Consider the following 17,735-nt stretch of genomic DNA (forward strand, 5'->3'; position numbering starts at 1 on the left):
GAGAAATTAAATAAGGAAGAGTTATTTACTCCTTCTCATAACACAAGAACTAGGGGCCACCAAATGAAATTAATAGGCAGCAGATTTAAAACAAACAAAAGGAAGTATTTTTTCAATAACGCGCAGTCAACTTGTGGAATTTCTTGCCAGAAGATGTTGTGAAGGCCAAGACTATAACAGGGTTTAAAAAAGAACTAGATAAATTCATGGAGGATAGATCCATCAATGGCTATTAGCTGGGATAGTGTCCCTAGCCTCTGTTTGTCAGAATCCGGGAATGAGCGAAAGTGGATGGATCACTTGATGAATCCCTGTTCTGTTCATTCCCTCTGGGACACCTGGCACTGGCCACTGTCGAAAGACAGGATACTGGGCTAGATGGACCTTTGGTCTCACCCAGTATGGCCGTCCTTATTTCAAGCTGTTTATCAATTGGGGAGACTGGGTTCAGAGCCCAGATAACAGTTTGCTACTTTCAAGCAAACAGCTTGAACATTAAACATTCTTAAAATGTAGCATTCGTCATGCTATTTGTCTCATTATTTCTGCTTAATGCAACACAGAAAAATTGCCCAGAAGCTTTTTTTGCACAATATGACTGGAACAATGTATATAATGGTGTAGTCTGGGGGTTTAGCCTCTTAGCAGGACAGTACCCTGGATGATTATTGCTGACATATACCCAAAAGAGACAGATGTCTGTATGGCAAAGTTACCAGTTTTTGATGTAGGTGCCAAATGTTCTTGTATTACACATTATTTTATGAGGTGCCTGACTAAGTGATTGTACGTTGTAAGATATCGTACATAGAATAGCTCAAATTTTCAACTCTGGTGTTTAAAGTTAAGTACCTAAGTGGACTAATGGTCAAAGATGTTGAGCATCAGCCGCTGCTACCAACTTGAAAATGCTAACCTGTATTTAGCGTCCCCTGATTTCCAAGCAGCAATATTTCCCTACTCCCACTGCATATGGCTTTCAGACTGACCCTGTTAAATGGTACTAATGACTAAGGACAAATATTCAAAACAATCTAAGTATGCAGTGTAGTTGTAACTGGTTGGTCCCAGGATATTACAGAGACAAGGTGGATAAAGTAATATCTATTATTCCACCAACTTCTGTTCAATAAAAGACATTACTTCCATCCACCTTATCTCTCTAAAACCATTTAAGTGACATTTAGGCACTTTTGAAAATATTACCCTACGGTTAGGATTTTCAAAGGAGCCCTAGGTTCTGCACCCCCAATTGAAAAAAGTGGGAGTTGGGTGATTTGCTTTCATGGGTTCTTTTGAAAATTACAGTCCATGTGCTTGGGGATTATTTCCAGTTGTTTTACATGTTCCTAAATCCTGCAAGAAGGCCAGGTTTTTCTTATTGACGATAAGATCCCTGCTCCTGGACCTATCATCTTGAGCATTAGAAACTGATGATCACCAAATCTATAAAAGCCTAAAAATGGCAAAGTAGAGATGGTCAATATTGTTGTTAAAAAAAAAAAAAAAATCAAGCCTGATCCACTCTGATAGTGTTAAATTCAATAGTAGTAAATTGGTCAAATGAAACAACAGGGTTCACACCATGTCTGTCTGTCTGTCTGTCTGGTGTGTCTCTCACACACACACAGATGTGCTGGACTCTGATCACTGGGTTGAAAATAGTATCCAAAGTGTATTCATGAGTTTGCCAGAACTGTGCAAGCAACCAAATTAGGCTCCCGTGATGCAAACATTTAGGCACATGTTTAGTTTCAATCACGTGCTTAAAGTTAAGCATAGAATCATAGAATATTAGGGTTGGAAGAGATCTCAGGAGGTCATCTAGTCCAACCCCCTGCTCAAAGCAGGACCAATTCCCAACTAAATCATCCCAGCCAGGGATTTGTCAAGCCGGGCCTTACCAACCTCTTAAGGATGGAGATTCCACCACCTCCCTAGGAAACCCATTCCGGTGCTTCACCACCCGCCTAGTGAAATAGTGTTTCCTAATATCCAACCAAGACCTCCCCCACTGCAACTTGAGACCATTGCTTCTTGTTCTGTCATCTGCCACCACTGAGAACAGCCGAGCTCCATCCTCTTTGGAACCCCCGTTCAGGTAGTTGAAGGCTGCTATCAAATTCCCCCTCACTCTTCTCTTCTGCAGACTAAATAACCCCAGTTCCCTCAACCTCTCCTCGTAAGTCATGTGCCCCAGCCCCCTAATAATTTCCGTTGCCCTCTGCTGGACTCTCTCCAATTTGTCCACATATCTTCTGTAGTGGGGGGACCAAAACTGGACACAATACTCCAGGTGTGGCCTCATCAGTGCCGAATAGAGGGGGAATAATCACTTCCCTTGATCTGCTGACTATGCTCCTACTAATACAGCCCAATATGCCGTTGGCCTTCTTGGCAACAAGGGCACATGGCTGATTCATATTTCGTCCACTGTAATCCCCAGGTTCTTTTCTGCAGAACTGCTGTTTAGCCAGTCGGCCCCCACCCTGTAGCGGTGCATGGGATTCTTCCTTCCTAAGTGCAGGACTCTGCCCTTGTCCTTGTTGAACCTCATCAAATTTCTTTTGGCCCAATCCTCCAATTTGTCTAGGTCACTATGGACCCTATCCTTACCCTCCAGCGTATCTACCTCTCCCTCCAGCTTAGTGTCATCTGCGAGCTTGCTGAGGATGCAATTCATCCCATCCTCCAGATCATTAATAAAGATGTTGAAGCATGTGTGTAAGTGTTCGCAGGAGTAGGGCCTAAATCACAGAAATACATACTACTCTGAGGGACAAGGGGAGAGACTTACCTCCATTAAACTTAAATGTATTCCAATGAGGTAGGGCATCGGGGCACTGTGAAGAGAAACAAACAGCTTATTGATATTCAGATAATGCTGGAGATTGTAAACACAAACTTAAAAAAGCCAGCTGTAATATAGATAACAGGGATACATGATCAAATTTTATTTAAAAATAGAAATCCAGATGCAACATTCCATTTGAGCTGAAAAAGTCACTTTTATTTTGAAGTCTTATCTCTTAATTTGAAAGCCACTGTCTCTAATTTAATAATTTTCCACAGCAGCTTGCAAGGTGAAGTTGTCGTTACTAAAAAATAGCAGTTAAAGGAGGGAAGCTACCAAACATATTATTATTTTATTATGAACATATCCAGAATGACACCATGGACATCTGTGGTTCCACTCTTCTTCAAATAATGTCATTTAAAGAGGTTTGCCCATATGAAACACTGTGGTTAAATTACTTATATACATCACCCAATAGTTAGGACAAGCTCTTGATCGTTTGGCCAATGCATGCCAAGAAGAGAGCATTTTAATATTTATTTATTGCTGAATTCAATAGATCCTGATACAGACTCCCATATTATAAAAAACAGTCCATCTAGCCCAGTATCCTGTCTTCCGATAGTGGCCAATGCCAAATGCCCCAGAGAGAATGAACAGAACAGGTAATCACCAAGTGATCCTCCCCTGTTGCTCATTCCCAGCTTCTGGCAAACAGCGGCTAGAGACACCATCCCTGCCCATCCTGGCTAATAGCCATTGATGGACCTATAACAGCCTGTTTTTTGAGTGCTGACAAATGTGCTCAGCACAGTACAAAAGATGGAGTAAATTAGCTCATGCATCGAAGAGCTAACGTTCTGTATGCCTGATGAGAGTTACACACCTATATCTAAGTGCAGAATTTTGCCCTAAGCATCCATTGGAATAACGAACTTAGTGCCTTTTTAAACCCATTTTCTGAATAAATTCATTCAAGAGCATTGTAATTGTCTGGTTTCACCCACAAAGTAGTTGTTGGGGCATTTAGTGCACTGGATGAGGTACACCACACGCTCTAATAGGCATGTATAAGATCCATGGATCTCGAAAGTTGTGTTGTGGAGGGGTGCTGATCACTGTACCAATGGAGATATGTCTGCAGATTTTGCATCTGTTATGATGGCAGGGCCTGGTGCCACTTTGAGTTGGTGTGTCCTGGTTTGTGGGGAGCTTGCTTCTGATGATGAGCCTGGTGAGGTTGGGGGCTTGTTTGAAGGCCAGAATAGGAGATTCAGGAAAGATTTCATTCAGGATGTAGTCCCCATTGAGTATGGGTTATAATTGTTTAATGATATGCTGTACAGTTGCCAGTGGAGGGTGGAAGTGGCAAATAAGGTGGGGGTGCAGTGAGAGAGTGGTTTTTTTCTGTATTGAAGCAGGTTCTGTCGGGGTATTTGTGTGGCCCATTCCATGATGTGATGTACGTCTCTGGAGGAATGTCCTTGTTTGGTAAAGGTGGTTTTAAGTGTGTTGAGGTGCGTATCCCAGACTTTCTTCTTGGAGTATATTCTGTGGTATCTGATGGCCTGGCTGTAAATAACAGCTTTCTTGGTGTGTTTGGGTGGTTACTGGACCTGTGAAGTGTGGTGATCCTGGGTTTCTTGTCTACAGTTGTCTGTAGAGTTCCATTGTTGAAGCTGGTCCTGGTGTCCAGGATGTTGATGCTGGTGTGGGAGTGTTCTGGAGCATGTGAGGTGCAGGAAATTGTTTCTCAGTTTTTCTGAAATCCTTCTGCAGAGAGAGTACATATTGGAGTACATTTGGAGTCATATATTGTGGTCAGAGAGATAGGGTTTTGCTTCTTGCATTTGCTCAGAAAATAGATGTCACTTCCTTACCATAACAGATGTAAAACCTACAGATATAGCTCCACTGCTACAATGATCAATACCCCTCACAACACACCTTTCAAGATCCAGGGGTCCTACACAAGCCTATCACAATATGTAATGTACTTCATCCAGGGCTAAATGCCCCAAGAACAACCATGTGGGTGCAACCAGACAATCACTGTGCTCTTGAATGAACTCACACAGAAAAATATAAAAGACAAACACCATATCTGGGCGAACACATCTCACAAAACAATCACTCCGTATCTGACCTCTCAGTCCTTGTCTTCAAAGGAAACCTGCACATCACCTTCAAAAGACAAGTCTGAAAGCTTAAATACATAACTTTGCTAGACACTAAAAATCATGCTCTTAATAAAGACACTGAATTTATGGCTTATTACAACAATCCGTAACCCACTAACCCCTCCCCCCTTTTTTTGTCCTCTGGCTGCAGAGGTGCTCACGGGCCACTTCACCTTGAATCATCCCTTAAAATGTTTGTTAATTACTTATGCTAAACAATTTGTTCCACCTTGTATTTAGCTGTGACGCTCCAAGTACCTTTCCCAGGCCTGAAGAAGAGCTCTGTGTAGCTCAAAAGTTTATGTGTTTCTCCAACAGAAGTTGGTCCAATAAAAGATCTATTACCTCCTCCATCTTGTCTGTCTTATATCCTGGGACCAACATGGCTACAACAACATAGGCACAACATCTTGTTTTATCACCAAAAGAGGGTAAAATGCTACTAATTTGATTTTGGATATTAAATTCTTGTAGATTCACTAAAAAGTTTAGTTCACCTTTAATCTTAAATAAAAGTGAAAGGAATTGTAGTGACTTTGTTTAAAATAACCACTATAGAGCCTTCTTATGAAGTGTAGACAGAAGCTCATAAAAATGTAGTGTTGGAAGCATTAATTGAAGATGCTATTAAAATCCTATGCATTACTGCTTTGTCTCACTACTATACAAATAGTTTGACTAATTTGTATATTGATCTTCTCTATCTGTCATATAGTTTAGCACCAAAAGGCCACATCAGGATTGCTGCCCTATTGTGCTGGGTGCCATAGTAACACGGATAGAGAGACAGCTCCTGCCCTGGACAGTACACAACCAACATTTTTGATTACCTTTTAAAGAGACATTATATATGAATTTTCAGTATCCTACAACAAAACTTCTAGGTCTCATTAAAGTGATGAGGTAGCATATTGCACATCAATTAATTTTGGAGACCCCAGTAAGAACACTCCTGTTTTTTTCCCCATTGTGCCCCAATGCAGTATCTTAAAGTGAGTTCCCACTTACCAGAAAGATTACTACCTCAGAAAGTCACTCAATGAGAATTCTGGGGTTCATGCTTCACTGGGAGGTCTACAAGTTAGCAGTAGTGTTTGAAACCACTCTTGTATGTTGCAGCTTTTGCCATATTACAAGTGTACACATTAATGTTCAGGAAACATCAAATTGGAAAGTATTTGTCATTTTGCATGTTTTAATTGTAGGAAATAGATATTTCTTTCACACATACTGCTTCTTTTCTAATGACCGCATTCCAGGGGCAAGGAAATACCCAACAATTTTATACTCAAAGTGTAAACCATCAGTTTAGCTGCAAGCTGCACAAATGCTCAACTTCCCTGTGTGCCTAACTGTGCTGTCCCAGCCTTCTCCAGTATACACTCAAATGAATGTGTTTCTAATTAAGTAGCTTCGAGAACATGACAGCTTCAATGTCAAAAATACAAAGTCTGAACCTCGGCAGGAAGTCTTAAGACTGCAAACGTCTTATCTAGTGGAACTTTGGCTAAAGTAATGAAAGGAAGCAGGAAGGGTGCACTACTCCAGAAAACTGGACATTTATTAATGTGTCCAGAAGCACAGCCTGTCATAGATCATAGAAAAACTGAAATCGGTAAAAAGTTAATTAATAGTATCATGTCAATCTTTCAGTCTTCCACAGTTAATCAACATGGACTAGGGAGAATAATATATTTAATAAGAATGTCAGAACTGCTGAAATCAGGTGCCAACAAGTGAGATGCTAAGAAGTTGTAAAACAGATATAGCCTAAGAAATTTGGAATTAAATAACTAGGTGATAGATTGCCTAACCAATTTATTAATAGGAGGGATCTAATTTAAAAGAAATATAGCACTTAAACATGTTAGTGTGGGGGCGAGGGGTTATAGTGATCAGATTTAAAAGGTAATATGTTATTATTTATTATTTGTATTGCTGTACTGCTTAGGAGCCCAAGCTATGGACCAGGCGCTATACAAACACAAAGCAAAAAGACAGTCCTTGCCCCAAAGAGCTTACAATCTACTTATAAGACAAGAGACAACAGAGGGATGCAGACATTAGTGTCATGGAAAAGAAGAGTTTTAAGGGGGGGGGGTCTGAAGAAGGATAATGTGTTAGTTTTGCAGAGGTTTACAGGGAGTTCCTCTTTACTGTGTGGAGCAGCACAGGAGAAGGCACGAAGATGCTTGTTTGAAAATTTAATAAGTGAGTGATGGAAGCTGGCACAGCGAGCCAATTGGAGAAAGATGTCAAGATCTCGAGAGTGAATGAGAGATGATAGGTAGGATGGGGACAGGTCGTGAAGAGCTTTGAATGTAAAGATAAGTAGCTTATGTTTGATTCAACAGAGAAGTTGGAGCCAGTGGAGGGGTTCAAAGTGAGTGGTAACATGGTCAAAACAACAGATTAGGACAGCAGCTCTCAAACTGTGGGTCGCAACCCCATTTTAATGGGGTCGCCAGGGCTGGCTTAGATTTTCTGGGGCCTGGGACCAAAGCCCGAGGGCTTCAGCCCTGGGCACCAGGACACAGGTTACAGGCCCCCTGCCTGGGGCTGAAGCCCTTGGGCTTCGGCTTTGCCCCTTCCCCCCACACCAGGGGGTTGGGATGGCTCAGGCTTCAGTCCCCTTCCTAGGGTCGCATAGTAATTTTTATTGTTCAAAGGGATTGCGGCGCAATGAAGTTTGAGAACCCCTGGACTAGGGAAATGATCTTTGCAGCAGCATTCTGAATGGATATGAATGAGGCCAGGTTGCATTTGTCAGGGCCAGAGAGAAGGCTGCTGCAGTAATCAAGACACAAGATGATGAGAGCCTGGATAAGCATTTTAGCCTTGTGAATAGAACAGTAAAGTTGTGTGTGAGAAATATTATGAAGAAATAATTGGCATGATTCAGACTGGATGTGAGGACTTAGAGCAGGGGTAGGCAACCTAGGGCACGCGAGCTGATTTTCAGTGGCACTCAGACTGCCCGGGTCCTGGCCACTGGTCCGGGGGGCTCTGCATTTTAATTTAATTTTAAATGAAGCTTCGTAAACATTTTAAAACCGTATTTACTTTACATACAACAACAGTTTAGTTATATATTATAGACTTATAGAAAGAGACCTTCTAAAAACATTAAAATGTATTACTGGCACGCGAAACCTTAAATCAGAGTGAATAAATGAAGATTCGGCACATCACTTTTGAAAGGTTGCCAAACCCCTGACCTAGAGAGAAGTTTAAGTCCAAGATGGTGACCAGGTTACGGGCCTGAGTTACAGGAAGCATGATGGTGTTGTCCATAGTGATTGAGAAAGCAAGCAGCAAGGAAGGCTTGGTGAGGTGGAGGGACTGGAGCAGGCACGGTTAAGAGCTCTCTTTTAGCCATGCTGGGCTTAATCTGACAAACATTCCTGAGGACATGTCAGAGAGAGAAGCTGAGATTTGAATTTGGACAGATGGAGACAGGTCTGAGTACAGAGGTAGACCTGAGTCCTTACCATAGAAGCTGTAGTTGAATTTGTGTCTGCAGATACGATTTCAGAGATAAGTTGTAGAGGGAGAAGAGAATGGAATAAAGGACAGACCCCTGTGGAACCCGCACAGAAAGTTGCAAGGGGGATGAGGAGGATCCTCTGGAGGACACACGGAAGGAGCTATTAGAAAAGCAGGAGAAGAATCAGAAGATGACAGAGATATGGAAGCAAAAAGAGGACAAAATAGCACAACTGACTGCATCAAAGACAGCTGACAGGTCAAAGAGGATGAGGATGAACTACTGGTTCTGAGCTTTGGCGAGAGTGGTTTCAGTGGAGTGCAAGTGGTGGAAGCTGGATTGGAGAGGGTCTAAAATGGAACTGGAGGAAAGGAACTCCAGACAGACTGTAAATAGCAAGTTCAAATGAGCTCAGAAACTAAATGGATATGGGGCAGTAGTTGGTGAGTCAAGCAGGGTTAGGGATGAGGGGTTTTTGTTTTTTTTGTTTTTAAGATAGGAGAGACTAAAGCGTGCTTGTATTATGAGTAAGGCCCTTCCAATTTCACGACTGTGAAAGGTGTGTCATGGACCGTGAAATAAACCCTTCCCCATGAAATCTGATCTTCCCGATGCTACTATGAGAGCCCCACCAAGGGGCTCCTAGCTGCAAGTCCTGGCTGGGCTATGGAGGGACAGGACTTGTCCTTCTCCTGCATGACTGCTCTCACTCTCAGGGGGAGATCAGACCCACCTCAGAGTGCCTCCCCCTGCTACAGGAAGCTCTGGGGCAGGGCAGCAGTTGGAGGAGGTTTGTGGATGTGGGTTCCATCTCCCACTGCTGCTGGGAGTGCCCCAGCCAGTCTGGGAAGGGACAAGACTTCCTCTTCACCTGCACAGCTGCTCGGGGGTGGGGGTGGGGGGGGGAAGAGAGGGAGGAGAGAAGAACAGACTCACCTCCAGTTACCTTTTGGGTTTACAACATCATGAAATTTCAGATGTAAACATCTGAAAACATGAAACTGACCAATTAAAAAACCCTCTGGCCGTGAAACTGAGCAAAATGGACCATGAATTTGGTAGGGTCCTAATTATGAGGGGGGAAAGCCAGAGGGGAGAGAGAGAGAGAGAGGTTAAGGAGAACAGTAAGAGAAGGGATGAGAGAGGATACAAGGGGAGATAAGGAGATGGGATGGGATCACTGAGAGAAGTGGAGGGTTCAGAGGGGGAGAGAAGATGAGAAACTTTTGTATATCACCCTATTCTGAAAAATTAAAATAAATTAAAATTGAAAAAAAGCTAATAAATATAGATCTTATCCGTCAAAATTATATACAAAAAATTGAATTCTACCAACCCTACTCATAAGTGTGTGGTGAACTTTAGTAGCAGACATTAGTTGTGGATATAGAACATACAACAATCAAAGCACGTGGGCGAAAGTCACATGATGCAGACACATGACAGTTTCTCTCACACTTCAGTTTTCACCTACTGTGGACATCCTGCTCTTCCAGTCCCACAGCCATGAATACCAATTGCACAAAGATGTTTGGTGGCAGCCAATACCTATTAAATCCCAGATTAACAAAGCACTAATTCCAACCACACTTTTTGCTTAAGCAATATGAATGCCTGGATCTTTTTTTGGCATAAAAAGAAGATTGGCCATTGATTCACTGTTTGCTGTATCATTTCCCAAGGAGAACAGGGTTATTTATAATCAAATGAGTTGTACGGGTAAATATCAAATAATAAGAGTAGCAATGCGTAAGCATGAATATGGATATTGTGTATTTAATGGCTTCATATTGCCCATTCGTTGTAACTGCATTTTTACAATTTGTTTAATTCCTTCCCTCCGGCCAACTAGAGACCCCTTAATTATTTTCCCAAGAGTTGAGCAACTACTAATTGGAAGAGAGGCAGGTGAAATAGAAGGACATTTCTGCTTAAGTGCTAATTTAAAAAAAAAATACTGCCATTCAAGACAAAATGAAATTTAAAAACGACTGACATCAAGAAGATACATAATTTACAGCTCCCTAGGGATTTGTGCAACTTTGCTCGATTATTCTAAGGAAATGGGTAGTTACCATCACAAGTCACAGATCATATTTACTCTATTTGTGTCCTACCTGAGGTATAAACATAGTGTTATTCTGCACCCTTACTCACACTGAGTAGAACCTTACTCTGCAAGCAGTCCCACTGATTTTCCAAGGAACTATCCACTGAAGGGTGGCAGAAACTGGCCCAAAACTTTTATTTGATGCAAATTAGAAACACTATTTTTTTAATTTTAAAGTGGATGAACCTAGAAAACATTGCAACAAAGGAACCAAAAGAATTATTACATGGAGCATTTAGCAAGCACAGGGATGTACCAGTTTGGCCCAAGATATCTAGTGGCAGGTTCGTGCAGGAGAGCAGAGTTCAAGGTCTGAGCTCAGTCTCTTGATCAGCAGGGATTATCCTGGCTGGCCAGATAAAGGAGCACATCCCAACCACGTGGGGATTTTGAAAGGGGTGTGTGTAAAAAGAAGACTGCTCACTAACAGACACACTTGTTCCACAGTTGCTGCAGAGTGGTCTGAAAAGGTGGCTCTCAACTTGCTACTGGGTAAGAATATGCAGGAATACCAACTGCTGACTACTCTATCAAGGGTTATAAATGCTGGTTTATTCACCTTAGAAGAGATCCTGTTCTCTTTGGCAGAGCCCCCACAACACAATCAGGGACCTTGTATTCTGGGCAACAAAGACACCAGCCCATTTTATAGGGCTTAGGGAAAGACAGATTCTCCCTCCAGGCTAAGTTAAAGGAGAGAGAAAACACAAAAGGAGGAAGAAGGGGGGGAAGAAGAGGGTAATTTTCTAGTGGAAACTGGTCATGGCACCAGTGAGCAACTTGCAGAAAAAAAAAAAAAAAAAACCAAACCACCCCACGATTCTTTCATTGATATAAAAATATTGGTAACTTCCACTTGATTGCTATTCAGAGACAGGCTGGCCAGGGACATGGGCCACAGATGCTAGTGCAGACACACTGGCTATATGCATCAGCCTCTCAAGCCCTGGTACTCTTGTCATTTGCTGCCATGCCACTGATCTCAACAATATTGGTTCAAACATCTCCCCTATCATTCTGCTTTCCAAAGAAAGAGGAATCTGGCATGAAGGTATAAAATCTAAAGCCTAGAGAACCTCAACGTTCACCATATTGAACTTACCTAACCTCACTACCACTCTCTCCATGGGTAAGAGTTAAAGCTGGAAGTTAACTGGCAAGGAGCACATGACTGAAGTCCTCACCGGTATAAGCGAGTAGCACGATGGTCTCGCTACTCCATCTCCTTCAGTACAAGCAATAATCTTGATAGAACAGACAGATTCTTATGCCATAAGCAGAGATTTCTGGAATTTTTGGCTCTATACACTGCCACAGGAAATAGGTATTTAGCTCAACATAAAAGAATGGGGTATTTTTGGTCTTGAAGAATCCTTCCAAAGGTAGAAAGGAAGGCAAAGATGAAGTCTTGACTCCTTATAAAGAGGAAAATTAGAAGGGTGCAGATGTGAAAGAGAGAAGTGAATGCTCCAGCTAAGACAGGGGTTCTCAAGATGGGGGTTGCGAGGTTATTATATGGGGGACACAAGCTGTCAGCCTCCACCCCCAAACCCCACTTCACCTCCATCATTTATAATAGTGTTAAATATAAAAAAATGTGTTTTTAATTTATAAGAGGGTCACTCTCAGAGGCTTGCTGTGTGAAAGGGGTCACCAATACAAAAGTTTGAGGACCATTGAGCTAAAAAAAAAAACAAAAAAAATACCACCATCTTCCTTCCTCAATTGTGAATTTTTGGGCATCAAGTAAGGTGTTCTTAAATGACTGTCAATTATCATTCACATCTTTCTGATTAAATTCTTCCTCCCAGCTGATTTGGCTCATAAGTGTTTTCAGCTTTGTGAAAGTGGCCCTATTAAAGAACAAAGGATATATTGCTGGTCTGGACTTTATTCTGCTTACACATTATAAGTGTGATCAAGTCATGATCACTTGTACTTAAGATAACGTTAATTTTTTGTTCTGTGATCAGTTTATCTGTTAGGACAAGGACTAGTAAATAATTCCCATGTTGGCTGCATTACTTTTTGAGTTAGGATGTGAAACATTTACTAGAATGGAAGCGACAAGCATGTTTTCAGATATTTACAGAAGCTGGAGATGTCTGGCTCCTTTTATTTTTCTCTACCATCTGCTTTAGTTTCTCCTCTTTTAAATTCTTATGTCACAGCTGCAAAGTAAAGAACCAGACAGTAACTGAAGTTAAAATTAAATCAAAATTAAAGCCTCAAGTTTAAAAATAAGTCAATTCCAGTTAATTTCCCCTAAAATGCAAAGGCCCATAAAGTAAAAGCACAGCTTTGGAGTAGACAGTAAGAAGTCGATTTATTAGTTTTCATGGCCAAAATCACCTTTCTCAGTTCACACAGTTACAAAATAGATGGAAGTTATTTTGGGAAACATATTTATGGCACATAAATTGGTGCTAAATTGATTTATTCAGACAATTACAGTGTGTGATTACTACTTTAATTAAAGTTCACATCAGGCTAAGATAATGAGTTGTGTTTGTGAATGTGCAATTAGAGTCTTCCTGATAATTATAGGTTTTAAAATCATACTTTTAGCCCCCTAGCTTGTTCATTCGTTATAGTCACAGGCTGAAATGCTGTGAAAGAGTCAGTTCAGCCTGGCTCAGCTATTTGTATCTTTATTTCTTTTCGTACATGGCCTATGTTTTTGCTTTGTGCACACCTGTGCTCCCAACTGCGGGGTCCGGTCTTAGCCCCTTTTAACATGTCTTTGTCAGGAAGTCAATGAATACCTAATCTTCAAACCCAGTGTAAAAGCCTCTTGTGGCCCACACCGTTGTCCTGAAAACTCCTAGCAGCATGTACCTGAAGAAAAAACTGGCATTAGCAGCCTTCATGTGTTAATTACACATGCAAAGCCTATTATGCACAGAAAGGGCACCTGCTGGCAGTGAAAATGACTAGAATCTGCCCTTCCTGTGCAGTGAGTAAATTGAAGGTTCATTTCTACAGGAGATAATAGTTTTTAGATTCCATTCCGTGTATCCCCGACATGGGCATGTACTTAACATTTAAATCATCTGCAGAGGAACAAACCTCCTTTAAATTTACATGTTTCAGGCTCCTAGCACTTCACTTAAAACGCTAGTTATCCCTGCTGGTTCCTTACTTAGAAGCACTGCATAGGCTTTTGCTAAGAATGTGAAGAAAAGTCACAGAGAAGAATATAATAAAGCTATTAGCATAGACTCCAGTTTCTTGAGATTTATGGATCCTGATCGAAGCCACAGAAGTTAGCTTAAGGTGATAAAATTAAATTTTGATTCAATTATCTGTTTTTCTCAATAGCAGTTTTTTTATTTAACCATCATTGCATTTTCTGTTCTTTAAGTGGTCAAATACACCCACTGATTTTTTTGGTTGTAACACATTTACAGGTGAAATGTCAAAAAATTCATTAAAACAGAAAAAAATATTTAGCACAAAAGCATGCAAAGCCACTGATGGGTGCATGCTTGATCTAACTAGTAGCAGAGTTCTGGCCACTAGTTGTTAGATATGTATTTCCACTGTATTTTATTTCAGGAATTGTAGGTAGGTATTTTGTGGCAGACTATATGGTGCCGTTAGTCTGAGTGTTCCTACAGCAAGTGTGTTTAACATGCACTTCTTCCTATGACTCTGAGGCATGATATGCATACTCAGACTGTCTTGCTATTATAATTGAATATATATTGTTTCAAGCACAACATTTAAGGCAGGTCAGAGACAGTAGAGACTAATTTTTTGAGTAAAAATATATCCCACACTGTTCTGTGGCTATGGAGCGTTTGGTATGACACTATTCATATGAATTTACGTGAACAGGAACAGTTCTTAATTCACACACCTCCCCAATCATACAGTGAAGATGACTTTTGGCTTTCAGCATTAAAACTGAAGGATTGGCAGCATCTCTACTGGAGGTCACAATCAGGGTTAAGTAGGCACTTTTCAGCATATACATTTTTATTCACAACATCCCCAGTTCCTTTGCCCCCTCTTGTCAGTTTCACTTCACTCCCTGGTGTAAAATTAACATGGAGCAGTGCAAAGCTAAGTAGGAATGGAAAAGGGAAGTGATTAGGAGCAGCATGAACTTAACAGGCAAGTTTTAGGTGTGTTGCCAGTTTAAAAAAAGCCAAATTGCAGAAGCTTTTCTTAAAATGTGGCATAGTATGTGATCATGGAGTCAAAGATTATATCATAATGCATGCACACAAGGAGGCCAAATTAAAATTGCACAAATCTTACATTTCCTAATTTTTGAGAGTTGATTTTGCAACCTTAACAATGTTCTTTTAACATAGCTTTTGTAATTATTTATACGGTGCTCACAATGTGCTAGATACTGTACTGACATAAAGGAAGACAGTCCCTGCCCTAACGAGCTTGACTTGTTCACAAGCCTGGAACTCCTTATGCTATTCAGCTTGGGCTGTGCCCTCGATTACTTCAGCCATCCTCCTGCCTGCTTTTGGGAAGAGTATCACTGTCTCTTTGCACTTGGTGACAGGCTGTTAACGGTACTCCTCCCTCACATTCTTAGAGCTCAGGTTCAGATTCCCACCAAGTCATCCAAGACCAGGTAACCCCAATACAATAGTCGCCAGAGCCCATCTCACTTTTCAAGTTAAAACATAGTTTATTGTTGTGAGATACAAAATAAAAGGGAATTGCAAACAAAATAAGAGGTCATAAATAGACAATAAATACTGTGAGACCAATTTCCATGAGAAGTATAGCTATCTGGGCTCTGTGCTTTTTGACCGGCATTAGTTAAACCCTTACATAGTATACAGGTCTTTTTGTGGGGACTCGGCTGTTGCAAATGTTCTTGTAAACCTTGTCTGCACTAGGAATTGTATCTGTTCCTGACAATAGATGATGTCTGCAACAGGGGTAGTTGAACCAGCACTTTAAAAAACAACATACATTCAACTATGACGGCTGACAGGACCAAATTATGTTCAGCACATTTTCAAAACCATTGCTGTGGCATGCTCTTTGCAATAGGAAAATAAATAGCTTCCTTCACAAATCCTGAAGCTGCCACTAAGGGTCTGTCTACATGGCAAAAATAACCCTGCAACAGCAAATCACAGAGCCCAGGTCTACAGACTGGGGCTCATGCTATGGTCCTAAAAAACAACCATGTAGATGCCCTAGCTCTGCCTGGAGCTTGGACTCTGAAACCTAATCTCTTCCCCAGGCTTCAGAGCCCAAGCTCCAGCCCAAGCTGGAATGTCTACACGGCTATTTTTAGTGTCACAGTATGAGCCCAAGTTTATAGTCCCAGACTCGGATACTCACTGCTGCGAATTGGGAGGGCGGAGGGGGGGGGGGAAAGGAAGGTGGCCATGTCGGTGTACGCTAAGGTCAACTGGCATATAAAATGACTTTCCAATGAAGAACAGATTTGATAGTTATACTACACCTCCCACATGCACATGCTGGACCATCTTAAAAACATTCTTTGCTGTCACATCTTCTTCACGGAAGGCAATGATCGTTTGTGTAGAAACCTGCATATGTTTTGTGAAATGATAAGAAAAGTGCCTGGATTGAAGATTTAATGGAGTCTTTCCTACAAGAATGTACTAAGGGCCCTTCTAAAAATCTAGAAAAGTGCTTGAAATGTTTCTTTGTATGGATATATAACAGGCAGCTGCTTGTCAGGCATCCTTTGTACGTTGTCACTGTAAATGTATTTATTCTTAATTTGACCCAAGCAAAGGCTTAGGTTGACAGATTGAATAATGAAGAAAAATGAAAATGATTCCAGGCTGAAACTTTCTAGCTTGATGGGAAATTGGCGTGAGTAGCAAAGAGCATCTTGGGAGTTACAGGAAAGCTTACGGAGTTCACATGTGGGAGAATCCAGTGTCAAAGAATTCCTGCTCTCTTTCCCTTCCATAGGAAGCTATAACTCTATGCTAATAGAGCAGGAGAGACAGAAAAGGTTTACATCCTCTCCCAAATAACGTATCAATTTCTAAACTCACATTGCAAAATAGAAGGTTGTAACAGGAAAGTACCAAAGAAAAAATAAACTGACAAATCGGGAAAGCAATGGGAAAATAGGAGTTATCTGTTTCTGCCTGTATCATTTATTTTTGGATTCTTCTTGATTTAAAATTTAACAGTTAAACAAAATCTATGCTGTAATAGTGAATCTTGAAGATCTAAAATTAGCATATAGTAACATTCTATAGTAATAGATCATGTTAGAGTAACTAATAAGACTGGTGCTATTACATCATGCTATGAAAACAATGTATTTGACTTACTGAATCAACTACTTATTTAACATACACATATAAATTTTTAGATTAACAGTTACACCATAAAAACACAAGCCTTAAAATGCAGAGATTCATAAAACTGTTGTGTATCTAAGTGATCTACAGTCTTACCAGCAGTAGTCCAATAGGTGCGGGGGCAGAACAGGAATGTAAACATGTTGCCAGAACATTGGGTAGAGCATAGCTGCAGACCCATGAATGCAGGCAGTTAACTGAAAGATATAAATCAAAACAAGATCATAAATAAGATAAAAGTTAAGCTTAAAAGAAATGGCTGGCCAAAAAAACAAATAAATCAAAGTAAAATAAAATAATCGGTTAGAAGTTTTTCTCTCTGAAGATTTGACTACAGAACATACATTGCACTGGTAACAAATGCTAGTGATGGGTGGAGTAATACTGGTTCATGATGATTGTTGTTTGACTTAATTTTGTTAATATCAGAGTATATTTCGCCCAACACACACAACCTGACAACCTGAAGACAGCATTTCACATCTTCCTCAAAGCAACAGAAGCAGAGAACCAAAATCAGGGCAGAAGGGAAGAGGGAGGAAATAATAAAAAATGGCAGAAAAAGCCTGATCCTGGCCATTTCCACCTAGTGAGTAGCTTAGAGATGTAATGAAACAACAGCATAAATATTAAGGAAGGGGGAAAAAAAGCTGTGACCTCAATAGTACAGTAGGAACTTGGGACTAATGAATCGTAAACAGCATGGGTTTCTCTAAAACAATTCACGCCAAGCAAATTGATCATTTTGGCTATAATTACCGAATAAGCGGGTAAAAGACAGAGTGTGTTCCTGGACTTCAGCATTTGATCTACTCACTATCACAATTTT

At 40.8% G+C, this 17,735-nt stretch overlaps 1 protein-coding gene across 19 annotated transcripts in view; it reads right to left on the minus strand.

Moving 5' to 3' along the window:
• Window positions 1-17,735, minus strand: part of DENND1A (DENN domain containing 1A) — a 357,159-nt gene that overhangs the window by 140,943 nt on the left and 198,481 nt on the right. For all 19 annotated transcript variants that reach the window (XM_008169422.4, XM_042854420.2, XM_065571994.1 and 16 more), the window contains 2 exons: window positions 17,003-17,103; window positions 2,798-2,843 (listed from right to left, as the gene is read on the minus strand). In XM_008169422.4, coding sequence (XP_008167644.1) covers window positions 2,798-2,843; window positions 17,003-17,103 — 147 coding nt within the window. The remainder of the gene's footprint in view (window positions 1-2,797; window positions 2,844-17,002; window positions 17,104-17,735) is intronic.

This window comes from Chrysemys picta, chromosome 18, assembly GCF_011386835.1.
Source record: "Chrysemys picta bellii isolate R12L10 chromosome 18, ASM1138683v2, whole genome shotgun sequence".
Lineage (NCBI taxonomy): Eukaryota > Metazoa > Chordata > Testudines > Emydidae > Chrysemys > Chrysemys picta.